This window comes from Melozone crissalis, unplaced genomic scaffold (genome assembly GCF_028551555.1).
Source record: "Melozone crissalis strain CALT ecotype California unplaced genomic scaffold, PUWL_Pcris_2 ptg000090l_1, whole genome shotgun sequence".
Taxonomy (NCBI): domain Eukaryota; kingdom Metazoa; phylum Chordata; class Aves; order Passeriformes; family Passerellidae; genus Melozone; species Melozone crissalis.
Window position 1 is genome coordinate 4,220,970 of NW_026535867.1, and position 19,703 is coordinate 4,240,672.

Sequence of the window (19,703 nt, forward strand, 5' to 3'; positions counted from 1 at the left end):
TACATGTGTAATGAAACTACAATTCTCTTGAAATATTTAGGACTATTTTCACAAAGACTGAGAGATATAATTATGTAGACCCAGAATTTGCTCTTACTGACTCTGAACGACTGTTAAAAGAAGAAAATAAGAAACACTATGTGCGCTTCATTTCCCATTTGAGACAGCGTCGTTTAGAGAGGGAGGCTGCCAGGTAAGACTTGGGTTAAAGGGTAAATAAATACTTTAGGCTCATTCATACACAAAATATGTGAATATATGTGCAGAATTAACTTCATGGCACTGATCATATGCCTAAATTTGTCCTATGCCAATATGCTTATGATCTTGGGACTTCCATTTATAATGCATTCAAAACCTGTTTTTTCAAGTATTTAGACACATAGAGATCACTTCCTGGGTGAAATGCAGGGATCGGGGCAAGGCACTTGAAATTAAGCTTAAAGTGAACGTAAATTAAAGTGTCAAGTTTTGGGAATGCTTGGTTATGGTTAATAGGAAAAAACATAACATTGATTGTTTTGAATTCTCTTTATATAATAAATATGTATTTCCAACTAGGATTTCTAGCCCACCCCAAGTGACAGATTCAATATGTGAATTATTATATATGTTATGTGCACTGAAGCAGATGGAGTCCTTTAACCTGACTGCTCCTCTAGACTTATCTTACAGTAAAAACCAAAATAATAGAAGCATTTTCAAGGTATTCTCTGTGCTTGAGGGTTTTTTAAGTAATGAAATATTCATACTTAAAATATGAATTGTTTTGTTTAAAAATATTAAATAATTTAATGTGTAGATGATGGAATGCTCAAACTTCTAGATTATTTTTTTTCCTTCCCGGTAGGCATTTTTATTTTTATAACAATCCTGTGAGCTTAGGCATTAAACCAGCTGAAGGTCTTAAGTCACCAGACATCTCAATCACAGATTTTCCCATGGAGAAGCCACAGCCTGAAACACTTCCTTCAGATGACAATTGCATGTTAACTAGTCGAAAATTGGCAGAAATTGTTTCTAAGTCTACAAACAAAGGAGTAAGTTAAATGCTTGAGTAGTATGTGAGCATAAGGTGCTTTCCATATAAGAAATCATAAGAATTTTGATCCTGCTCTGAGGAAGTGTCTTGTGCCTATCACAGGTTTGGAGCTGGCTTAGTCCTATGCCAACTTCTCCCCAGGAGAAGGAAGATTGTAGTCTAACTTTGACACACAAACAGCTTCATCAAATATTCATTGGTAAGATTTTTAATTTTGTTTCTAAATGCATATAGTTGCTATAAAAGCACTTATGTATAGTAACACATTTTATGATTATAGTTGTTCACCCTAAACAGAAAAAAGTTTAATTTGGTTGGCAGCTTATATCCTACAGTAGTATTTCACTAAAGCTTTGCAATTCTCAGCAAATACTGAGATATGATTAGGTATCAACATGGAAGAGTTTCCTTTGAAGGCTGCTCATATCGTAACCTTTTACAGAGAAATCACCAAAGCATAGTGTGAGAGCTGCTCATCCCCTTAGGCCTTGTTAGTGGGTAGTACCTGGACCTGCATTAATATCAGCAAGATTCATGGAAGTGCTCTGAATATTTCTGGGAATTAACAGTGAAGACTGATGCACCCAAAACCTAAAACTTCAGGATTCTCCATCAAAATAATTTCAGGACAATATTCTGTGATGGGGAGTAACACCTTCTAAAATTTCTTAGTGACTTATTAATAACACTTGTTACTGCTGCAGGTCTATTTTTAAGTCAGCTTTTCTTCAGTAAAATTTTTTTGCAGCAAAAAGAGAATTTTCAGTACTTCCTGGGCTTTTTAAAATTTTCAATCAAACCAGGACTTGAATAGTGTAGCTGTGTAAACTGATGTACTTGGGGAAAGGAGGAACAAGATGAACATCATAATACAGTAAGTACCAAGAGTTTTGTCAGGGGTTTTATGAGTGCCATGAGCATTGAAGTTAATAGACGGCCTAAGAACTGGTGATAGCAGTAAACTAGGTACTGAAGGAATTCTGTGACCATCACATGACATGAATTATCAAACCAAATGGTTGCACATCAGGGAGCAAACCAACAGGTTGCATACATAAAATTTCAGTGAATTTGTGACAATTTGTCATTTTAAATATCTGCTTAACAAAAAGAAGTATCTATGGTTATTAATAGTCCTGCTAGTAGTGAGCACATTGATTTCCTGTTTTACCAGTTGACTAAAACAAGCACAATTAAAAAATAAATGTCACTGGCTTTTTGCTTGTACTGCTGAAAACACTCACAGAACATACATGATATTTACTTCCACATTTTAGTGATAATTTGTTCCACCACTGGTTTTTTGTAGCTAAGTTTGTAATTTGAAGAACTATAATGTTTGGTCATAGTATTTTAGTAGTTATGTTTCCTTACATTAGCTTTTACCTTTTAATGTTGAAGATCTTATTTATTATATAATTTAGGTCCTTCTACTATAGATTTTGGTGATGTTTGTGTGTATTCTACAACAACCAAAGAGCTGCACATCATCAATAATTTGTCAGTTCATATTTGGATACAAGTTGAGATTGAAGTTGCAGAATTGCAGGAGACATCTCCTTTGTCTCAGGTGGTGCCTCCTCTTACAAAAACCCATATTCCAGTTGTGTTTGAGACAATCAATGCTGGAATGTTTAAAAAGTAAGGCTTTTTATATTTGTCTTGATTTACACATTTTCTTGGCAATAGTAAATTTTTTTTTAAAAATCACCTGGCTGATTTTAAAGTGTAGTCATGATAATTGTTAATTGTGTACACTCATCTATGGTGACGTTGCAATAATCAATGCAGTTTTATGTTGCAGAGTTTTCCTAGTACAATACTGTTTATTGTTTTTGATTTTACAGAACAAACAAAAATCTGTTCTGTGAAAAGCCTTATATAGGTAGAGGTGCATCAGGGGAAAAAAGTTGGTTATTATGGTGTATTTGCTAAGAGAAATTTTTATGGAAAATACTGTTCTCTTTCCAGCCTAGAATTCCATCGCTTGCATCCATGCTCATGTCTTTTGATGCAGATCATGGGAAAATGTATAAAAAACCTGTTCTCTAGTCTGCTGGTATGAGCTCTGTGTTTTCTAAGTTTAAAATGACTGTGTGAGACTAACCATCCTTTAGGATGATCTTCACTTCTGACATGATTTAAGTAGTATGCAAAACAACTGCAAACTTTTCTCTTGTCAGTCTTGTGTCCACACTCAATTGCTAAGTATTTTCTTGCAAGTGGTTATATTTCAGGTAAATTTTACTCTGAATGTAATGGAGAAAATGCATAAAAATATTGAGAGATAAATATTTTTGTGTTACAGCTCTTTCAGTTACAAAATAAACAACAAACACATTGGACATGTGCTGGTAATTGCACATGCAAAGCCTATTGAACTTCAGCTGTCTAGAAGGGAAGTGATTTTGAGTCCTGTTTCTGGCTGCCTAGCAGGGACAGAGTTTAGAAGAACTGTGAGGGTATGCAATCCCAGAAACCAACCTGCTGGCTTTATTTGGAAACCTGTAGATGAAGATACAAAATATGCATTTACTATACAGCCAGCCAGAGGTATGCTATGCAAATACAGTGTGTGTATGTATCTTATGTGTCAACAGTATTAAATAAGACTAACATTTAGCTGATGCTACAAACGATATTTTTAGATTTCTGTCAATATCAGTGTGTCCCAAAAGCAGTATCAGGTCACAGCTCAGCACCACTGCAGCATTCTCTGTGTAAACCCTGCCCTGAATGCAGGCTCAGTCCAGCTCCCTGCCTCCATGCCCAGCCAGCAGTGCTTGTGTAAACATTTTTCTCACTACAGGTTGCTGACATTTCAAGAGTGGGGCAGCAACATCATACGTCTCATCAGGATAGGAAATTTTCCAAAAGCACTGAATGAAGCTGCTAAAAAGTTGATGAAGTTTGAGTAACATAAATGGCATTCAGTCTGGAATTAGTCTGTATTTGCATCATGCATCCGCATTTGTTAGATGTGTGTATAGCTTTTACTTTCTTCTCTTTGAAAAATAATATTCTGCAGGGATATGTTGGAGCTCCATTATTAAAGAACAAACTGCTAACTGTATTGGAATTAGTGTGCTCTGATTCTTGAGAAAAGATATTTCTGCTAATACAAATTCAGACTCAGTTGCAAGCAAAAAAGTGCATACGGTCTTTCCCCAAGTTGTTATTCTGCAAGAAAGATAGTCTGTTCTTTTATTTTTCTTTTCAGTCTTGAATATTAGATTAATTCATGGCTAAAAATACCAGTAAACTTTGAGTGTTTTACTGCAGATTACTAATAAATAGATTATGTAATGCTCATGAGAATCCAACACCTAATATAACTTAATTCACCAGACTGTTCAACACCTAAGAAATGTATGCTTACATTCAGTAATAGAAGGTCATTTCACTTTTATGTGCCTATGTTATTTCTAATTCTGCAATGTAATTTGACAGTTGTCCATGTTTGTGCTATAACATCTAAATTGTGTACATATATTTAGGGTTTGTGGAGCCCTATAGTGAAGTGGAGTGTGAAGTTGTTTGGCATCCAGGGTTCAGCACTCCAGAAACAGGACAATTCACCTTGAGTGTGCGCAAAGGAAATTCAGTTAACTTGAAATGTTCTGCAAAGGTAACAATTCCTGGAATAGCTTTAGAGAAGAAAAATGTGTGGATTTCTTTAAACAAGTAATACCTTTAAATATTTCTATTATAATCTATTTTTTTATTAGATGATTTAAATTTCATATAGCTTTTACTTAACATGTTTAACTAAAGAGTATTCTCCAAAGACAGGATGGAAAAGGCAAGGCAAAGACAATTTACCTTTTTTTTGCTTTTGATGATATTCTACCTTTGGCATCACAGCTTAGTGGTCCTTATAGATTATGGTCTAGTTATTTTGCTTGCCTAGTATGACTAAACAAATGTTGAGAGGTGATACAGCAGTTTTTTAATATATATATTATTTATTAAAGGAATAAAAATCTAGGTGTGCGTGGGAAGGTATGTTTCAGAGTTTCAAGGTAACAACAGACTCCTAATTTAATTTTGTGTTGTTATTTGAAGATGGTATTTGAGAAGCAATGTTCTGGGTAGTCTTCTAAACAGTGACATTCAGCTTTGGTTAGTTATTTGTTGTCTTACATTGCATACCAGGTAGTATGAAGAAGAAAGAGTTTTTCTTTTTTTTTCCACGCTCTACTACTAGCTGCATGTTCTAGAACTTTTACTGGGAGCCAAGAAAACTTTTCCCTTTCTTTTGATGAGCCCATTTTTGTTTTTGGTTGTTTTTCCTCAGTAGCTATTTTTCTTTTCTTCCTCTTCTTTTGAAATCTTGGAAGTTTGCCATGTGTAAACCAGGATGTGTGTAAATTAGAATATTTAAAATTCTACTGCTATTAAAATCTCTGAAATATCTGGTCCTGATCACACATTTGGAGTTAATGAAGTTTGTGCTGTTAAATTAAAATATTTTTATTGGTCTTGAAATTAGTCCAGAAATATCTGTAGGGTTGAGTCTGTTCAATTTGAATATAAGTTTAATACATTAAGTAAATCTTCTCTCACACTTAAGCTCTGTTTTCCTATTTGAATACTTCCAATTTATGTATTTGCACAACTATATTAGCTCATTATGTGATAAAAAAATGAGGCTGAATTATTTATTTGTACTTAGGAACATGTTATATGGTTTGCTTGTTTTATCTGTCTCTTTTTTTTTTTTTTTAATAGTTTGGTACTACTAGAGTTCAGTTTGTGGCTCAAAGTGTCTCCTTGGCTCACAGTCCAATTGGTTTCACTACTTGTAAGACTGCCACTATTCTAAACACAGGATCCCACCATGCATACTTCCAGGTAAGAAAAAATTATTTCAAGCACATTTAATTCCTTGGGTTGAGGAGCAGAAGGGAGTTAATTTTACCAGATCATGTTATGCTTTTTGTGTTTTCAGTTATTAAATATGAACCTATTAAGGTTTTTGTGACATTTTCTGGAGAAACAAGATTGATGTAAATAGGAATTCTGTCCCTCTGTCAAATTTGCACTGATGGGTAGATGGGACAAAAGACAAGAAAAGTGGTGATGGCCTAAATGATTTTGGCAGTTTCCTGAGCGCCAGGGGTGAGGGTGGAGCCCCATACTGGGGTACCCTATGGAAATGCATTTATTGAATGTTTTTCTGCATTGAGAGACAGAGCAAACTGGCTGCTCATCCCACCCTTGCTGCCCAGTCAGGGCATGCAGGGACCCAGAGCAGTCACAGCACATGGGGTGACTTTGCTAAACCAACATCCAGGGGCAAGAGGGGCTCTGCAAAGAATTGAAGAAGGGATTAGATGGATGCCAGAGTGGGTAAAGACATAATACACCAATTAGTAGGAAACCTAACTTCATTTAGTGTTGCTGGTCGCAGAATAATTGCTGCGTTTAGTGATGGAAAATAATTTTCATTAAAATCCTCAGAGTTTTTGTTACTGCATTATTACAGTACTGAGAAACATGTTTAATTTATTTTGATTTGTACCAGATTTCTCTTTAATCAGCTGAGCATTAAATAACAAGTAGTACCACAGTGTTGGAGGCTGGGCCTGAAAGAATCAAATCAGCATAGCCAGTAACACAAAAAAACATGCCCAGCCTTTTTAGCTTCCAGAATTACTCTTAAGCCAAGACAGAGCTGTTTGGTCTTGGTCACTATCACCTGTGTAGCTATACTTTAAAAATCTATCTGTTAGAAGAGAAGAAATTCCTTTTTGTCCTTTCTAACTGTGGGTAAACTGAGTATTTACTTCTAATATTATCACTGAGCTATACAGAATTGAGTGTCAAAAAAGAAGTGGTGAATTTATTTGTCACTGAAAAAAATAATTTGTAGAATATTTGGAAGACCTACTAGGTAGCAAATCTTAATTTTGATAACTTAGTGAAAACAACCCAAAACTCAGAACTCCAAGTTTCCAATTGGTGGAAAGAATTATTTCACAGTATAAACTGACATTTATGTTAAGAAATCTGTTACTTTACTTTGTTTACTTGCATTTTCTCCCATACTTCTATGTCCAAGATAGCATTCTATGCTATGAAGGTTCTCCTTGTAAGAATATAAAAGCTTTATGGTAGATACATTGGTATAAATAAAACAACAACAGCCAAACCAAATGAATGCAAACACCTTTTTCAGTATGTTTCTTGTTTGTGTTTGTGAAGGTTCTTGACTCCAACCCACTGCCTGGAATGAAAATCACACCCTCTGAAGGAGTGATTCCTGTGGGAGGCTTTGTTGATTTAAAAATCTCTTTCACTCCAAAGGCACACATGAGTTTTGATAAAAAAGTGGAGGTATTTCAAAATGGGAAGAGCTTTGGCTTTTGAGTGTTATCCTGTGTGTTTGTGTGTGTATGTTCGTGCATCTTTTGGATTTTATTTCCAGTGTCCTAATGCTTTTTAAGAATAAGGTTTTCTTGCAGCAGATCATTTCTGCTGTAACTTCTGTTTTTGGTTTTTTGGGTTTTTTTTGGTCTCAGTCCTGCTCTGAAGTATCAAAGCATCCTCTCAGTTTGAGCTGATTCATATTATGCCACTGACAAGCTGTTGGAAGCAATGGGTGATTGCTCTTTTTGAGATAATGTAGACATACCTGCAGTTTCTGTAATCTATAGAGAGACAGGATTGGAATACTCAAATGTTTTTAATTTCTTGACTTCTTTTTGTGGTTTTCTCAGAGATGGCTCTACTAGTAGCTTTACTTTGATAGTAGGTGTGCAAAAAGCATGTAACATATTTTGTTTTCTGCATGCCTGCTTCCTGAGATAAGTGAACCTGGGAAAGAAAGATGCTATCAAGGGCCTGAATTTTGCTACCATTTCTGACTGATGCTGGATTCACCATCTTCTGGGGCTGCACATAATATGCTTGTTAAATCTAGTATTCATTTATTTTTTCCATTTTTACAACAGATTTAATATTCCCCAGAACAATAGTGTGTACCTTGTACCAGCACCTCTGTCAAGCAGTGTGTGTTGTGATACACATTCCAATCCTCACAGCTGCTGAAGACAGATTTTTCCTGTTTAAAAAAAATACTCATTCCAGTAACACAACCTCCTGTGATATTATTTTTGTCTGCAGAATTGGGGAAGACTGGTCACTGGTCTTTCTTAAAACTTTGGGTTGTGTTTTTTATCTTTCTTTTTTTTTTTTTTTTTTTTTTTGGATTTTTAATTACCAGCTGTATCTATCTAGCTGTATCTTTCCCAGATGTGGTATGCCACAAGGGCATGATTTGGAGCCACGTGTCACTGGAATGTGTATATATATATATATATATGTGTGTTCTAGAAAATGAAGGCATTTACTTTATCTCTTAATATTTCTGCAGCAAAAATGCATTGTATTATAAGGGTAGAGTTATTTTCATATTTTCAGTGCAATTTATAGTGACTCTCTCTGCTCTGATCTGTGGGGTAGGGTTGGGTTGTTTTTTTTTGTTAAACTTTTTCATGTAATTATGAGAGATTTGGTGAGATAGTTATATTAAGATGACCTTTTCTACAGTCCCAGTGTTGTCTCTTCACGTAGGTAGCAGTGAGGAATGCAGCAGAACTCACACTTAGGATCAGTGGATTTTCAGAGATCACTGAAATAGGCATTGATGTGGTAAGTGTGAAGAAATTGTAGCAATTGGTAAGACTGGTTAAGTATTTTGCTTTATCTAGATGTCAAAGTGGCTCCTCTCTACTTCATATTTTTCATTTCTTCCTAAACTAACATCCCAAGAACATGATGAAAGAGATGAACTTAGGAAGAGATATTAAAACCCAAATTTACATGTAACAATTACACTAAATGATAGCTGACAGCTTTGGTTTTTGAATTTGGCAGTCTGGAATAAGTATGTTAAAAGGGAGAGTATTTCTTAAGGTGGTTATAGCAAAAAATGCAAAAAAAGGAAAAGTAAGTCACTGATCTGTTTACTGAATGATTAAAACTTTTCTGATGGTGTAACTGGACTTGATATTAAGTTCTAAACTCTTCTAGTTTGTGTCCTGGAAAGATTTTAAAGATAAGAGTTATGTGAGACTATTGATTAACTAACACTGTTATTGTGTTATAAATTGTGAATCTTGCACAATTATATTTTTTCACATTTTATTCAGTTATAAACTTGACTTCACAGTGGTTTGACCCATTTTTCTTCTTTAAACTTACAGGGAATATTTGAATATCAAGGTGTTTATGTTGGCTCTACAAAATCAATTCCATTTTTGCTGCAGAACAAAGGACAATCTTGTACTAGAGTGCAGTTTGATTTTATTGAACATAAGGATTTTAAATTGTATGCTGAAGACAATTCAGGTATTTGCTTTTGCTATAGCAGAATTTTCATTACATATAGGAATGAATAATGCTGAGAGAAAATCTGTCAGACCATTTCTAGCCAAATTTTCTGATATAAGAAAACCTTAAGCAATTATTTTAGAATTGTTGCTTAATATAAATTAAGAGGAGACATTTTGGTTTGCCTATAAGATGACATTTGGCAAAAAAGTAATATTTGCAGAATGTCAGGTTGCCTGTAGATCTTTTTTTTCTGCAATTTTTCCTCACCAGGATTGGTAAGGTATAATAAAAAAAAATGAATACCCTCTCACCAGTTAAAATAAAGTATTAAGAAACCCAAAAAAACAAAGCCAAACAATTGTATTGATTTCCTACTCATGGAATCATACCCACTTTTTGGACAATATTTACCCTTTGATCATTTCATCACCAGTGTAAGAGTTTTTTCTTTTTCCCAAAGGGACAGGGTGTCTGCAGGTTAATGACAGGGCCTCTGTTCTGTATGAATGCTCAGCTCAGGAAGTTATTGGGGCAGGAGTAGAAATGAATTCTTTTTTGCTTGGTAGAACAAGTGCAGATTCTTATCCTGCACATTGTTGCTCATGGCTTTCCTACTTCAGTCATGGCATCTCCTTGGATGTTTCCATCATTATTCACAAGAGAATTTTACAGAGACAAGAGGCCTTACAAGCAAAGCTGCAAACTCAGGAAATTGAGAATCATTCTTTTGCAAGACAGTATTCTTAAAATTTAGTTGTATCTTTATGTTGAATGATGCATTTATGGATGATGCAAAAAAAGATCTTCTGAAATTAGAGAGGTTTTCTTACCATGCGGTGCACTTAAAAGGGAAGAGAAGGTGAGGGCTCCTAGTCAGTCATCTTAACTTCCAAAAGAGCTGTGAGGCTCTTTACAGCAGGCAGGCAGCCAGCATGGGATCAGAGTTTGTGCCTGAAACCACTCCTGTGACATCCAGTCAGATTCAGTACTCAGATGGTGAATACTGGATGAATACTCCTGGTGTTCCATGGTGGATACTGGTCTTGGAGGAATATTACCTTTGCTGGAAACCTGTGCTTCTGCCAGTGCCTTAAAATTGAACATGGAAGTCTGGAAAAGGAAGCAAGCCTTATTGGAAATGTAGATTATGCCTAAAAGTAATTAGAAAAAAAAACAAACCACCAAACCCATTTCAGCCAATTATTTTTATCCCTGTGGTATTAGTTTATTATGTAATAAAGTATTTTAGCTCAACACTTGTATTCAAAGTCAAAGGACAATGTTGTTGTTTTTTTTGTCTGAAATATTGTGTTTTCCCAAATGAGTAACTTCCATGAAAATTGCTGGTGATTAATACTGCCCAGAATTACCTTCAGAATCCTTATGAGAGATACTATATTCCATTGTAACTTTGTGAGAAATACTTACTGTGCAAATATGTAGATACTTGATACTGGAAATCACTTTGAAATCCTGCAGCTATTATAGAGTTGGTATTTCATGCAGTAACATCTGTAATTTGATTGTGAATTTTGTTTGGCAGCCATTGACCGTTCTCGTTCAAAGCCTTATCTCTATACAGTTTACCTAAAGGAAGAGTCATCTTTGCAATGCTTCCTGACCTTCACACCAAAAAAGGTAGGTTTATGGAACAGTGGGGATTCAGTTAATTAAAATCATGCTCTGTGAAATTTCTGTGGTGGGAGAATAGAGACTTTAAATGAACATTTTAGTCTGTGCAATAGTTTTATAATTAGTAATGCAGTTGTTAAGAAAACAAGTTCTTAAATAACCTTTTTATAACTTTAAGTGTTTGCATACACAAAGAAAACACACTTCCTCAATGGATTAAAAATGGTGTAAACTAACACTGAAATGTCATACCACACATTCATGAAATCATTCAACAAACCAGCAGCCAACTTCTTTAGCAGCTGTTCTTGCCTGCATTCCCAGATGACCCAAGAAACTGCAAATGTACATGAGTTTTATGTGTCATAAAGATTGGAAAAGTTGCTTTCTGGTTGAGCTATTTGAGTGTAAAAAATTGAAGATATGAGACTTTAAGTTACTTTTACATCCGAAAATTAGCATTTTATTGGCAGTAACTGTCAATAGAGAGTACTCAAGTGAATTTTAAATCCAACCCCATAGAAAAATGCTTTGGAAATTGGAGGTTTGGGGTTTCCACATATTTGGAGAACGATGAACTGCAAAAACATTGTGTATGATATCATAAACCAGCTTCAGAACAAGCAGCTGGGGATCACTTCTACAGCATATAAATCCATTGCATTTTTTGCACTTTTACCTTAAAAATGAATAACAGATATTATGCATCTTGAAAGGGTCAAGAGTGTTCTTTTTCCACCACCACCCACCTCTCACTCCTGCTTTCCATTTTATACTCCTGCGGTATAAAATGGAGTTCCTTTGTTCAAAGCATCATTCAAATAATACTTGTATATTACAGGCTGTGTCTGATAATGTTGTGATTTTCTTCTGTATACACATGGAAGCTATTGGATTGAGTTTATGGCCCATACATTATCCTGAAATAATTTTTCCTGACAGAATATGAGTCAATAGATTTATAAAAAAATTCCTTCTGTAGTATGGCAGGCCTTGAATTAAGGGAAAATAAATAGTTGTCATATGTTTTTAAGTGTCAGGAAAGTATGTAATTGTTTGCAAAATGGTACCTACAGAATATAATGAGTGACCTATAATCAAACTGGAGAAACTCAGCAAAGGAAAATGCTGGCATTTTCCTTTGAGTAAGAAGGGCAAGTAATGGGAATACATGAGTAGACAATTGGAATAATCTGTGTGTATGGCATTGCAGGCCACAAGTTGAACAAGAATTCAGAGCAGAGACTTACCATCCCAATAGGAATATTTTTATTAATAAAGCAAGTAAAATAGTTATTCTAATCAGGACTGACAAAACTTCAGCTGCACACTTTTCCCTTGTGGGATGCCATGTTTAAAGAAAGAAGTGGGACAATTCCACTTGGAAAGAAAGTCCAAAAGAAATCAATGGAAAAGAGAATAGCTCTGTTTCCCATTGTGACATTTGAGTTCTATTTGCTTTCCTTGTCAAGTTGCAGGATAGAATAAAAGTAGAAGTGTTGCTACTGACACTGCTGTAAATTAATATTTCTGAAGAATGCTGAAATAGTAAATTGTTCTCTATGTTTAATTTGGCTTGTTCCTGAGCATGATGTTCAGGATTGCTGTTCATTATTGATAGCCGTGTCCAGCTGTCATTTGTCCTGGTTTACATTGGCTTAAGTGAAGATAAGGTTATGCCAGCTGGAAGTCTGCTTTAATTGTGGTATAAATTTGGAAGAACAATTTTTATATTTGACGGGATCAGTTTTGTAACTGTTCTTGTGAAAAAAACTCCAACCAAACAAAAAACCCCTAAAACCAGAACAAACGAAAAAGGCTGTAGATTATTGCCCCTATTGATTACAGATTTTATTTTTAATTTTTTCACACTCTGGGTCTAAGTGTTTTTCAAGTCTTCAGAATAATTTTTTGGCAAACAGAAAAAGCTTGCTTCAGAAATAAGGAAATAAAAACTACAAAAAGGAAATTTTCTTGGGGCCCCTCATAGCCAACTAATAAGTGTTGCTTTAATTGCATGTTTTTACTTCAGTTTCCCTTCTCCTGGTGTGCTCAGAGTCCTTGTGTCTCCCTTTGCCCTTGGTGAGCACCTCTGAGCTGCTGCAACACCATCACAGCTGGCCCCTGAGCACTGACTGATGTAAATGGAGTTACCCAGGGTGGCACATGACTACAGGCAGCATCTGGAAGTATATGTAGCCCCCAGGATGCTGTAGCTTTCCTTTCATTTAACTCCTGCAATGCACAATACTAATTAAAGACATAGTCCTGTTAAAAAAGTGCTTGAGGTACCAGCATCTCTTACTGTGATCAGAAACTCTCAGTGGTTACTGTTTCTTAAAACATTAGTTTCTATTTTATCCTCATTTCTTTCCTGATTTTCCAGTTTTGAATAAAACCCCAAATCTCTCATCTCTGTGTGTTGAGCTTCCCCTATTCAGGTTTCACAGTAGCAAGTGCTATTTCCTGCCTCTGTGCACTGCAACAGCTCTTTCTGATCTCATCTCAGTTTTTTTTGATAACTGCTCTTCCCCAGCTTACCTCCCAGCTGCTGCAAACCTTCTGTGTCCCATCAGGTGACATTCTTTTCTGTCTGCCTTCTGGTTTTACTAGAACTTCCTGCTGTTGTAGTCATTACTGACAGCACTACCCTAGAAACCAACAAACCCCCACTATACTGATGTTTTCTTTAACAAAGTGGATAATAGACCTAAGGAAAAGTTGAAATAATTCAGGAGCACTGCTAAAAACATAAAAAACCCCCATGAAATTGTTTTAATGTACTTAAAAATTTATTAAAGCTACCTGAATTATTAATGTAAGGTTGCAAGTAATTTAGTCTTGAATGCAGTCTTGAATTCTGCTAAAAAACCCTTCAGATCAAGAAATGTAGTGCATACATAGGAACTCTGAATAGCTGCTACAGCTCTCACTAAAATATAATATACATTAATACATGGGACTTCAAAAGATGCTCTTAAAGATGGAGTGTCTTGGCATGCTTAATAAATAAACCTTAAAAAATGTTGAGGCAATTCCTTCAGTATTCCAAGTGAGAAAATGGAGTCCATGCATTATAGATAAGGCTGGGATGTTTGTGTGGCTGTGCCTTGCTGTTATTCCTGTGTCTTTGAAGGTGTTGGGGGTGACAGGGCTCTGCCCCTCACTGCAGAGAGTTTAACCTTAGTGTTTGGTGGCTGTGGAAGTCAGAGCTATCAATGAAAGCAGTATTGACATCATCTATATCTTTATAATCTATATGTGTATCTGTATCATCTATGTCTGTCTATCTGTCTGTGTTTGTCCCCTGCTCACAGAGGTCCTGCAGGGTCTGCTGGGGAAAGCATGCAAACCAAAGTGCAGGAGTGTAGTGATTCAAAATGAGGGTTTTTTAATATATTTTTTTAAACCTGCTGGAAAATAACCAATTCCAGCATCTTGGAAAAAGGACAAAATACACAGCTGGGTAATAATGAAGCCTTGGAGTGCCTTTGATTGAGATAAATAGAACAAGTCACACCTGTCAGAGCTTATTGCATAAGCTTGTTGTAGGGAGGTGACAGGTGTTTTGGAAGGGTTTTTGTCCTGTTAAATGACTTTTTTCCTCTTTTTCTAATGAAAGAACAGATTTGTCGTGTAAGAAGTGAATTCTATGGAAAATCTGCAGCTGTGGAATTACAGGGTATTGTTGCTGCATCATCTCTGACCATTTACAAAGGAAAGATTTAATTTTATTGCAGTGCTTTGAATGATGGCTTTGAACAGCAGTTCCATTATTCATTGTGGAAGCTGCTTTTCTGTGATATAAAACAGGAGGAATGAAAGATTTCAGTATATCTTAAGGAAAAGCTCATTTAAATTTGTGGGAAGGCTGGGAGTGTCTATTGGATTCAATTGCAGGATATAAACCCTTGGCTTTGCAGTTAGGTTTAACTTTGAATCAAAATGATATTTTCTAATGTACATTGCATTTTGTCTCCTTGTATCCCTGCTGAATTTGTGTATTAGAGGTACAAATAAAGAAAATTTAAGGTCAACCTTTTCACAAATGCTTCAAGATACTTGAACAATCTTCATGGTATGAAGATATCTATATGATAAATACAAGAGTATTATTATCTTTTACAGTTGTTTTAATGTAATTCTAAGTAATAAATTAGCTTATTGATTTATGTGCAATTCCCTGGCAAGTTGTACTGTGAAAGGAAACACTGTAATTTTAGAGAGATATCACATATTCTTTGTGCTAAACAAGCTATATGATTTCTAAATTAGCAAAATTTTTATTCAACCTTGAGAATACATGCTCTATTAGAATAGTAATTAGAGAAATAGATTTTATTCTTTCTAAGATATACTATTGCCTTGGAATACTTAGTAAAGATAGAGATGAAGTAACTGCTTTGAAAGTGTTTTTTGAAAATAACAATACTTTTTTTTATACTGACAGATTTCCGCCTGACAGCTGTGCGTCAGTTTATTTTTGATCCATGAATTTTATGTAAAATACTGTTTTATTTGTAATGTTTGATGAGGTGGCTTTTCCCCCTTTTATTTCTTGTCCTATACCAGATATTTAGGGCCAAGGCAGGAAACCATTCAGCCATGTTGGATCCACAGTTGAGCTCAGAGCTACCAAACTGTTCATATCAAAACTATTTCATAAATGGAAATAAATCTTGGTAGTAGAGATTTTTATAATCTCACAGATTCCTTATGACCAACAGCTTCTATTTGTTTATTAATTCTAGTGGAAACAAAAAAATTGAAAGTATTTTAAGATGCCATCTGAATAAAAGTTTCCAAGACTGTTATTTTTATTTGAAGAGCTAACTTCTGGTGGCAGCCTGACCAGCATCCTTTTCCTGGCATCCTTTGGAGGTGTTCCATGTGAACACACAACAGAAAGCTCCTTTGTCTCACCTGTCTTTTTAAAGCTTTTGAAGTATTTTGATTCTAAAACTCTGACTTTGTTGATGATTCCTCCTTTCCAACCAACATGCATAATTAGTGTACATCAGGACAGGAAAAATGCTTCTTATAATGATATTAACAAACAGGAGTGTTTGTGAAAGAACTCTCTCCAGGATGCTTCCTTCCTGCCCTTCCCGTGTTCTCTGGTGTGTGAAGTTAAATGCAGCTTCAGAAAAATATCTCAATAGATAAGTAGCTATAAAGTATTCATAAATTATCTAAAAAGCAATGATAAGTCCAGTAATAGTTTAAGGATTTATTTTTTTTAAGTATTGTAATTACTTTGTAAAGAATGTAATCTTGCAAAAGAGAGAATTTTCTATTATGGAGTTTGAAAAATGAAAAATTAATCATAAAGAGTTTTTTTAATATTTATAGAAAGAAACCTAATGATTCTACTTGCAAAGGGAAGTCCTAATAACTGAAATGAATTTTTAATTCTGTTTCAGCAATATGTATATGTATTATAATCTGATTTCTACTTACACAGAATTTTTAAAGGCTTTTTCATTTGTGATGTAGTTTGCATAATGGGCAGTTAATGTATGAATCAAATAAAAGATCTATGATTTGTTCTCAATTATATAAATACATTTCTATGAGTTATCTTGGCCTTGAATTTGTACCATTGTACTTCATAGCAAAAGTAAGTTTTCAGTGAACATCATGATCTCTGTGTAGTGAATTGAGTCTTTCACATATTTGCTTGTTTGCCAGTTCTTAGAAAATAACCCCTTTGTTGTACAGTAAAAAGAAACCAAATTTTCCTGTTAGTTGGGATGAAAAACAGGTTTTGTTTTGCTGCTTTAGGAGGGGGAAAAAGGGATTCCATTTTTTGCTGTCGGGCCTAAAGATACCAGCATTGATGAAGAGCAATTGCTGTGCTAGACTGCACTCCTTTGCACAGCCTGTGCTGTCATGAAATCTATTCTAGACTAAACATTTTAATCTCACCAAACTTAAACAAAATTAGCTTTGTTACAAGAACACATTTTGAAGATGTAACTTGATGAAGTGTTTTATGTGGGTGACTTGAGATACTAAAAGTAGAAGAGTATATAATTAAAAGCAGGAGATTTTTACTCAATCTTTTTGACATATCTTGAGTTTTAGTTACTAAAAAATATTAAATGTCAATTTTGAAAAGCCAGTTATGTATTATAAAATCTAATCATGATTAGATTTGAAGTATCAATATAAAACAGGGGACTGTGCTAATCTTGCTGCAAAGCTTGTCCTCATTCAACACTTTCCTTGCAAGTTGAGCATAAAAAGACAAAACATTTCACAAGGCTCAGCACACACCTCACTCTCCAGAAGTGTGTAATTGTGTGTCACAGACCCTGCTGGAACTCCACACACTCCCAGTGCTGTGTGCTTGCTTCTCAGTTACAGATGGATTTGTGCCTCATGCCCTGACTTAGGACACTTTTGGTTTTCTTTCCTATCATTTATATATTTTTCTTGCTACCAGAGATGTGAAAGTGAAGAATGATGCACTATTTTCTGCAGGTTTTGAAAGCTTTTAAATGATTCATAGCATCTTTATATAGCTGGTTTTACTGCTTTTTCTAAGCAGCATGAAGATTTTATAGGTTTAATTCCTTTCTAAGATTTCTGTGGCCTTCAAGGTGAAAACAGGATTTGAAGGACTGTAACAGTGGTTTTAGTGCAGAAGTTTTGGGGTTTTTTCCATTACCTTTATTAAGTTATCCATACCTTTTATCTGGAGAACATACTATCTTGGTGTGTTGGTCCTTGAAAAGACAGAGCAAGAGGCAAGAAATCTCTTTAAATGTGCTTTCTAAAATAAATTTGGCCTTTCTGATGCCCAGACTGTAAAAAAAAAAAGAAGATTCTGTACAAAACACACCATTTCTTAAGTTTGGGAATTTGATAGAACAGATAAAATGAGGCTCAAAATCACTGTAATTTAGACTCCTTGAATTTGGTGGCATTTCATGACAAAGGTTTTAAGACCTTTTTTTTCCCCAAGGTTTCTCAATTTTAACTGATATTTCACCTTTGATATCAGAGCCCATTTTGTTTATGCTGGGTGTACTGTAATGTTTGACCTCTGCTCTTCAGCCTTTGAGAAAGGCTTCCATAACTGATGTAGATTTGTTTTCCCTCCTCTTTGCTCACATGAGCTTCTGCATTTGGGCCGTGGCTCCAATCTTTTTCTACTCATGAGGGTGGCAGGAGTGGAACATGACGCTGTGACTTACCAGAAGCCTTGTCTGTAGCTCTGCTGATAAATCTGGTACTTTTGATCATAGAACTTTTCCTTAATGGGGAAAAAATACCTGGGCACTGCTTACTTAGAGAACTGATTCTGAGTTTGGATGAATGAAAATACTGTTAATCCAGAATTGCAATAATTCTGTCAAAACAGCAAACCACTCAGATAGTTCAGGAGGTACCTATGATTTTTTTTTTTTTTAGGAAAATGACCACGATATTTTCTTTCCCTTTAGGTGGCAGCATATGACTTCATTCTCCCAATTGCTGTTCCTCGGGCCACGTACCCAACTCCAGCTCCTGCGGCGCCTCTGAAGCGCGGAGCGCCCGCGCCCCTGCCTCCCCCAGAGAGCCCGGCCCTGCCCGTCTGCAGAGTCAGAGCCAATGGTGGGTGAACCCGGCCTCCTTTACACACCTGCTGCATACACAGACTTGGAGTGATGGTTTTGCTTTGCAGAGAATCGCTGCTTAATTGGAATTTGTATAATTTGTACATTTCTTGGAAACGTGCAAAATTTTTAAGTTTTGATTTGTGTTTATAAATGCACTTGAAGCTGAACTTTCTATATCTAATCATGATGTGGAAGAAATTTTTTTATTTATATTCACCTTATATAAAATTAGTTTATCAAAACTCTTCTTTTGTGTCTATCCATTTATTAGTATTTCTAGACTACATCATGCAAATCCCAGGGATTGCAGCAGTTCCTCTGAAAAGTGTAGAAAAGTAGAATGTCATTCATACTCTTTTGTGGAATTCTCCTGTCAAAACTAGGATCTCTAACTGTATTTAAAACTCCTTTAAAGTGCCTTTGAATGTCCCTCATCCCATCTGGCTTGTCAGAGGCTGTTAATAGCCAAAGTTACAGGCCATTCACTTCCAGCAAAGAAATTGATATCTTATAGAATTCTTGTCTGCTTTTCTTAGAAATAATTTGTGGTTCTCTTAATCTCCTGTCTTATTCTTACTGTCATGTAGTTCTATAAATTGTGAATATTTGAATACACTGGTTTTCCTAATCTCAGTTTTTAATTTATAACCACTTTTTATTTGAGATGGGAGTGAAGTACAGAGTGTCTTCCTAGAATGATGGTTGTGTAATGTTTAAAACTCTTGGGAGCACTTAAGAAGGCTTGGCCAATTAAATATGTAAAGTGGGGTAAAAGCAACTCAAATTTATTAGGATTTGTCTATATTTGATTTTGCTCCCTTTGTTTTTCTCTAAAGTCTTTTGAGATCTTTTAAAATATCAAAGAAATCTGAGAGACCTTCTTTAGATATTATCATGAAAGTAAATTCATATTACAGGTTTCTAAGGTACATGTAATTGGAGAACATATAGAATAAAGGTGAATGTACATATGTCTATGAGATTATTAGGAAACACATCACTAAATGAAAATATGAATCCAAGTACGAATGTATAGTGCAGAAGTGATTTAAGTGATGTGAAAAGAAAATGTTTATTTCCTT

At 35.2% G+C, this 19,703-nt stretch overlaps 1 protein-coding gene across 1 annotated transcript in view; it reads left to right on the forward strand.

Annotated features, from left to right (window-relative positions):
* Positions 1-19,703, forward strand: part of CFAP47 (cilia and flagella associated protein 47) — a 260,765-nt gene that overhangs the window by 14,296 nt on the left and 226,766 nt on the right. The window contains exons 11-22 of the mRNA XM_054291296.1: positions 41-193; positions 851-1,040; positions 1,145-1,241; positions 2,467-2,683; positions 3,351-3,595; positions 4,540-4,670; positions 5,774-5,896; positions 7,250-7,381; positions 8,621-8,698; positions 9,253-9,397; positions 10,926-11,020; positions 18,466-18,616. Of these exons, the coding sequence (XP_054147271.1) occupies positions 41-193; positions 851-1,040; positions 1,145-1,241; positions 2,467-2,683; positions 3,351-3,595; positions 4,540-4,670; positions 5,774-5,896; positions 7,250-7,381; positions 8,621-8,698; positions 9,253-9,397; positions 10,926-11,020; positions 18,466-18,616 (1,757 nt within the window). The remainder of the gene's footprint in view (positions 1-40; positions 194-850; positions 1,041-1,144; positions 1,242-2,466; positions 2,684-3,350; positions 3,596-4,539; positions 4,671-5,773; positions 5,897-7,249; positions 7,382-8,620; positions 8,699-9,252; positions 9,398-10,925; positions 11,021-18,465; positions 18,617-19,703) is intronic.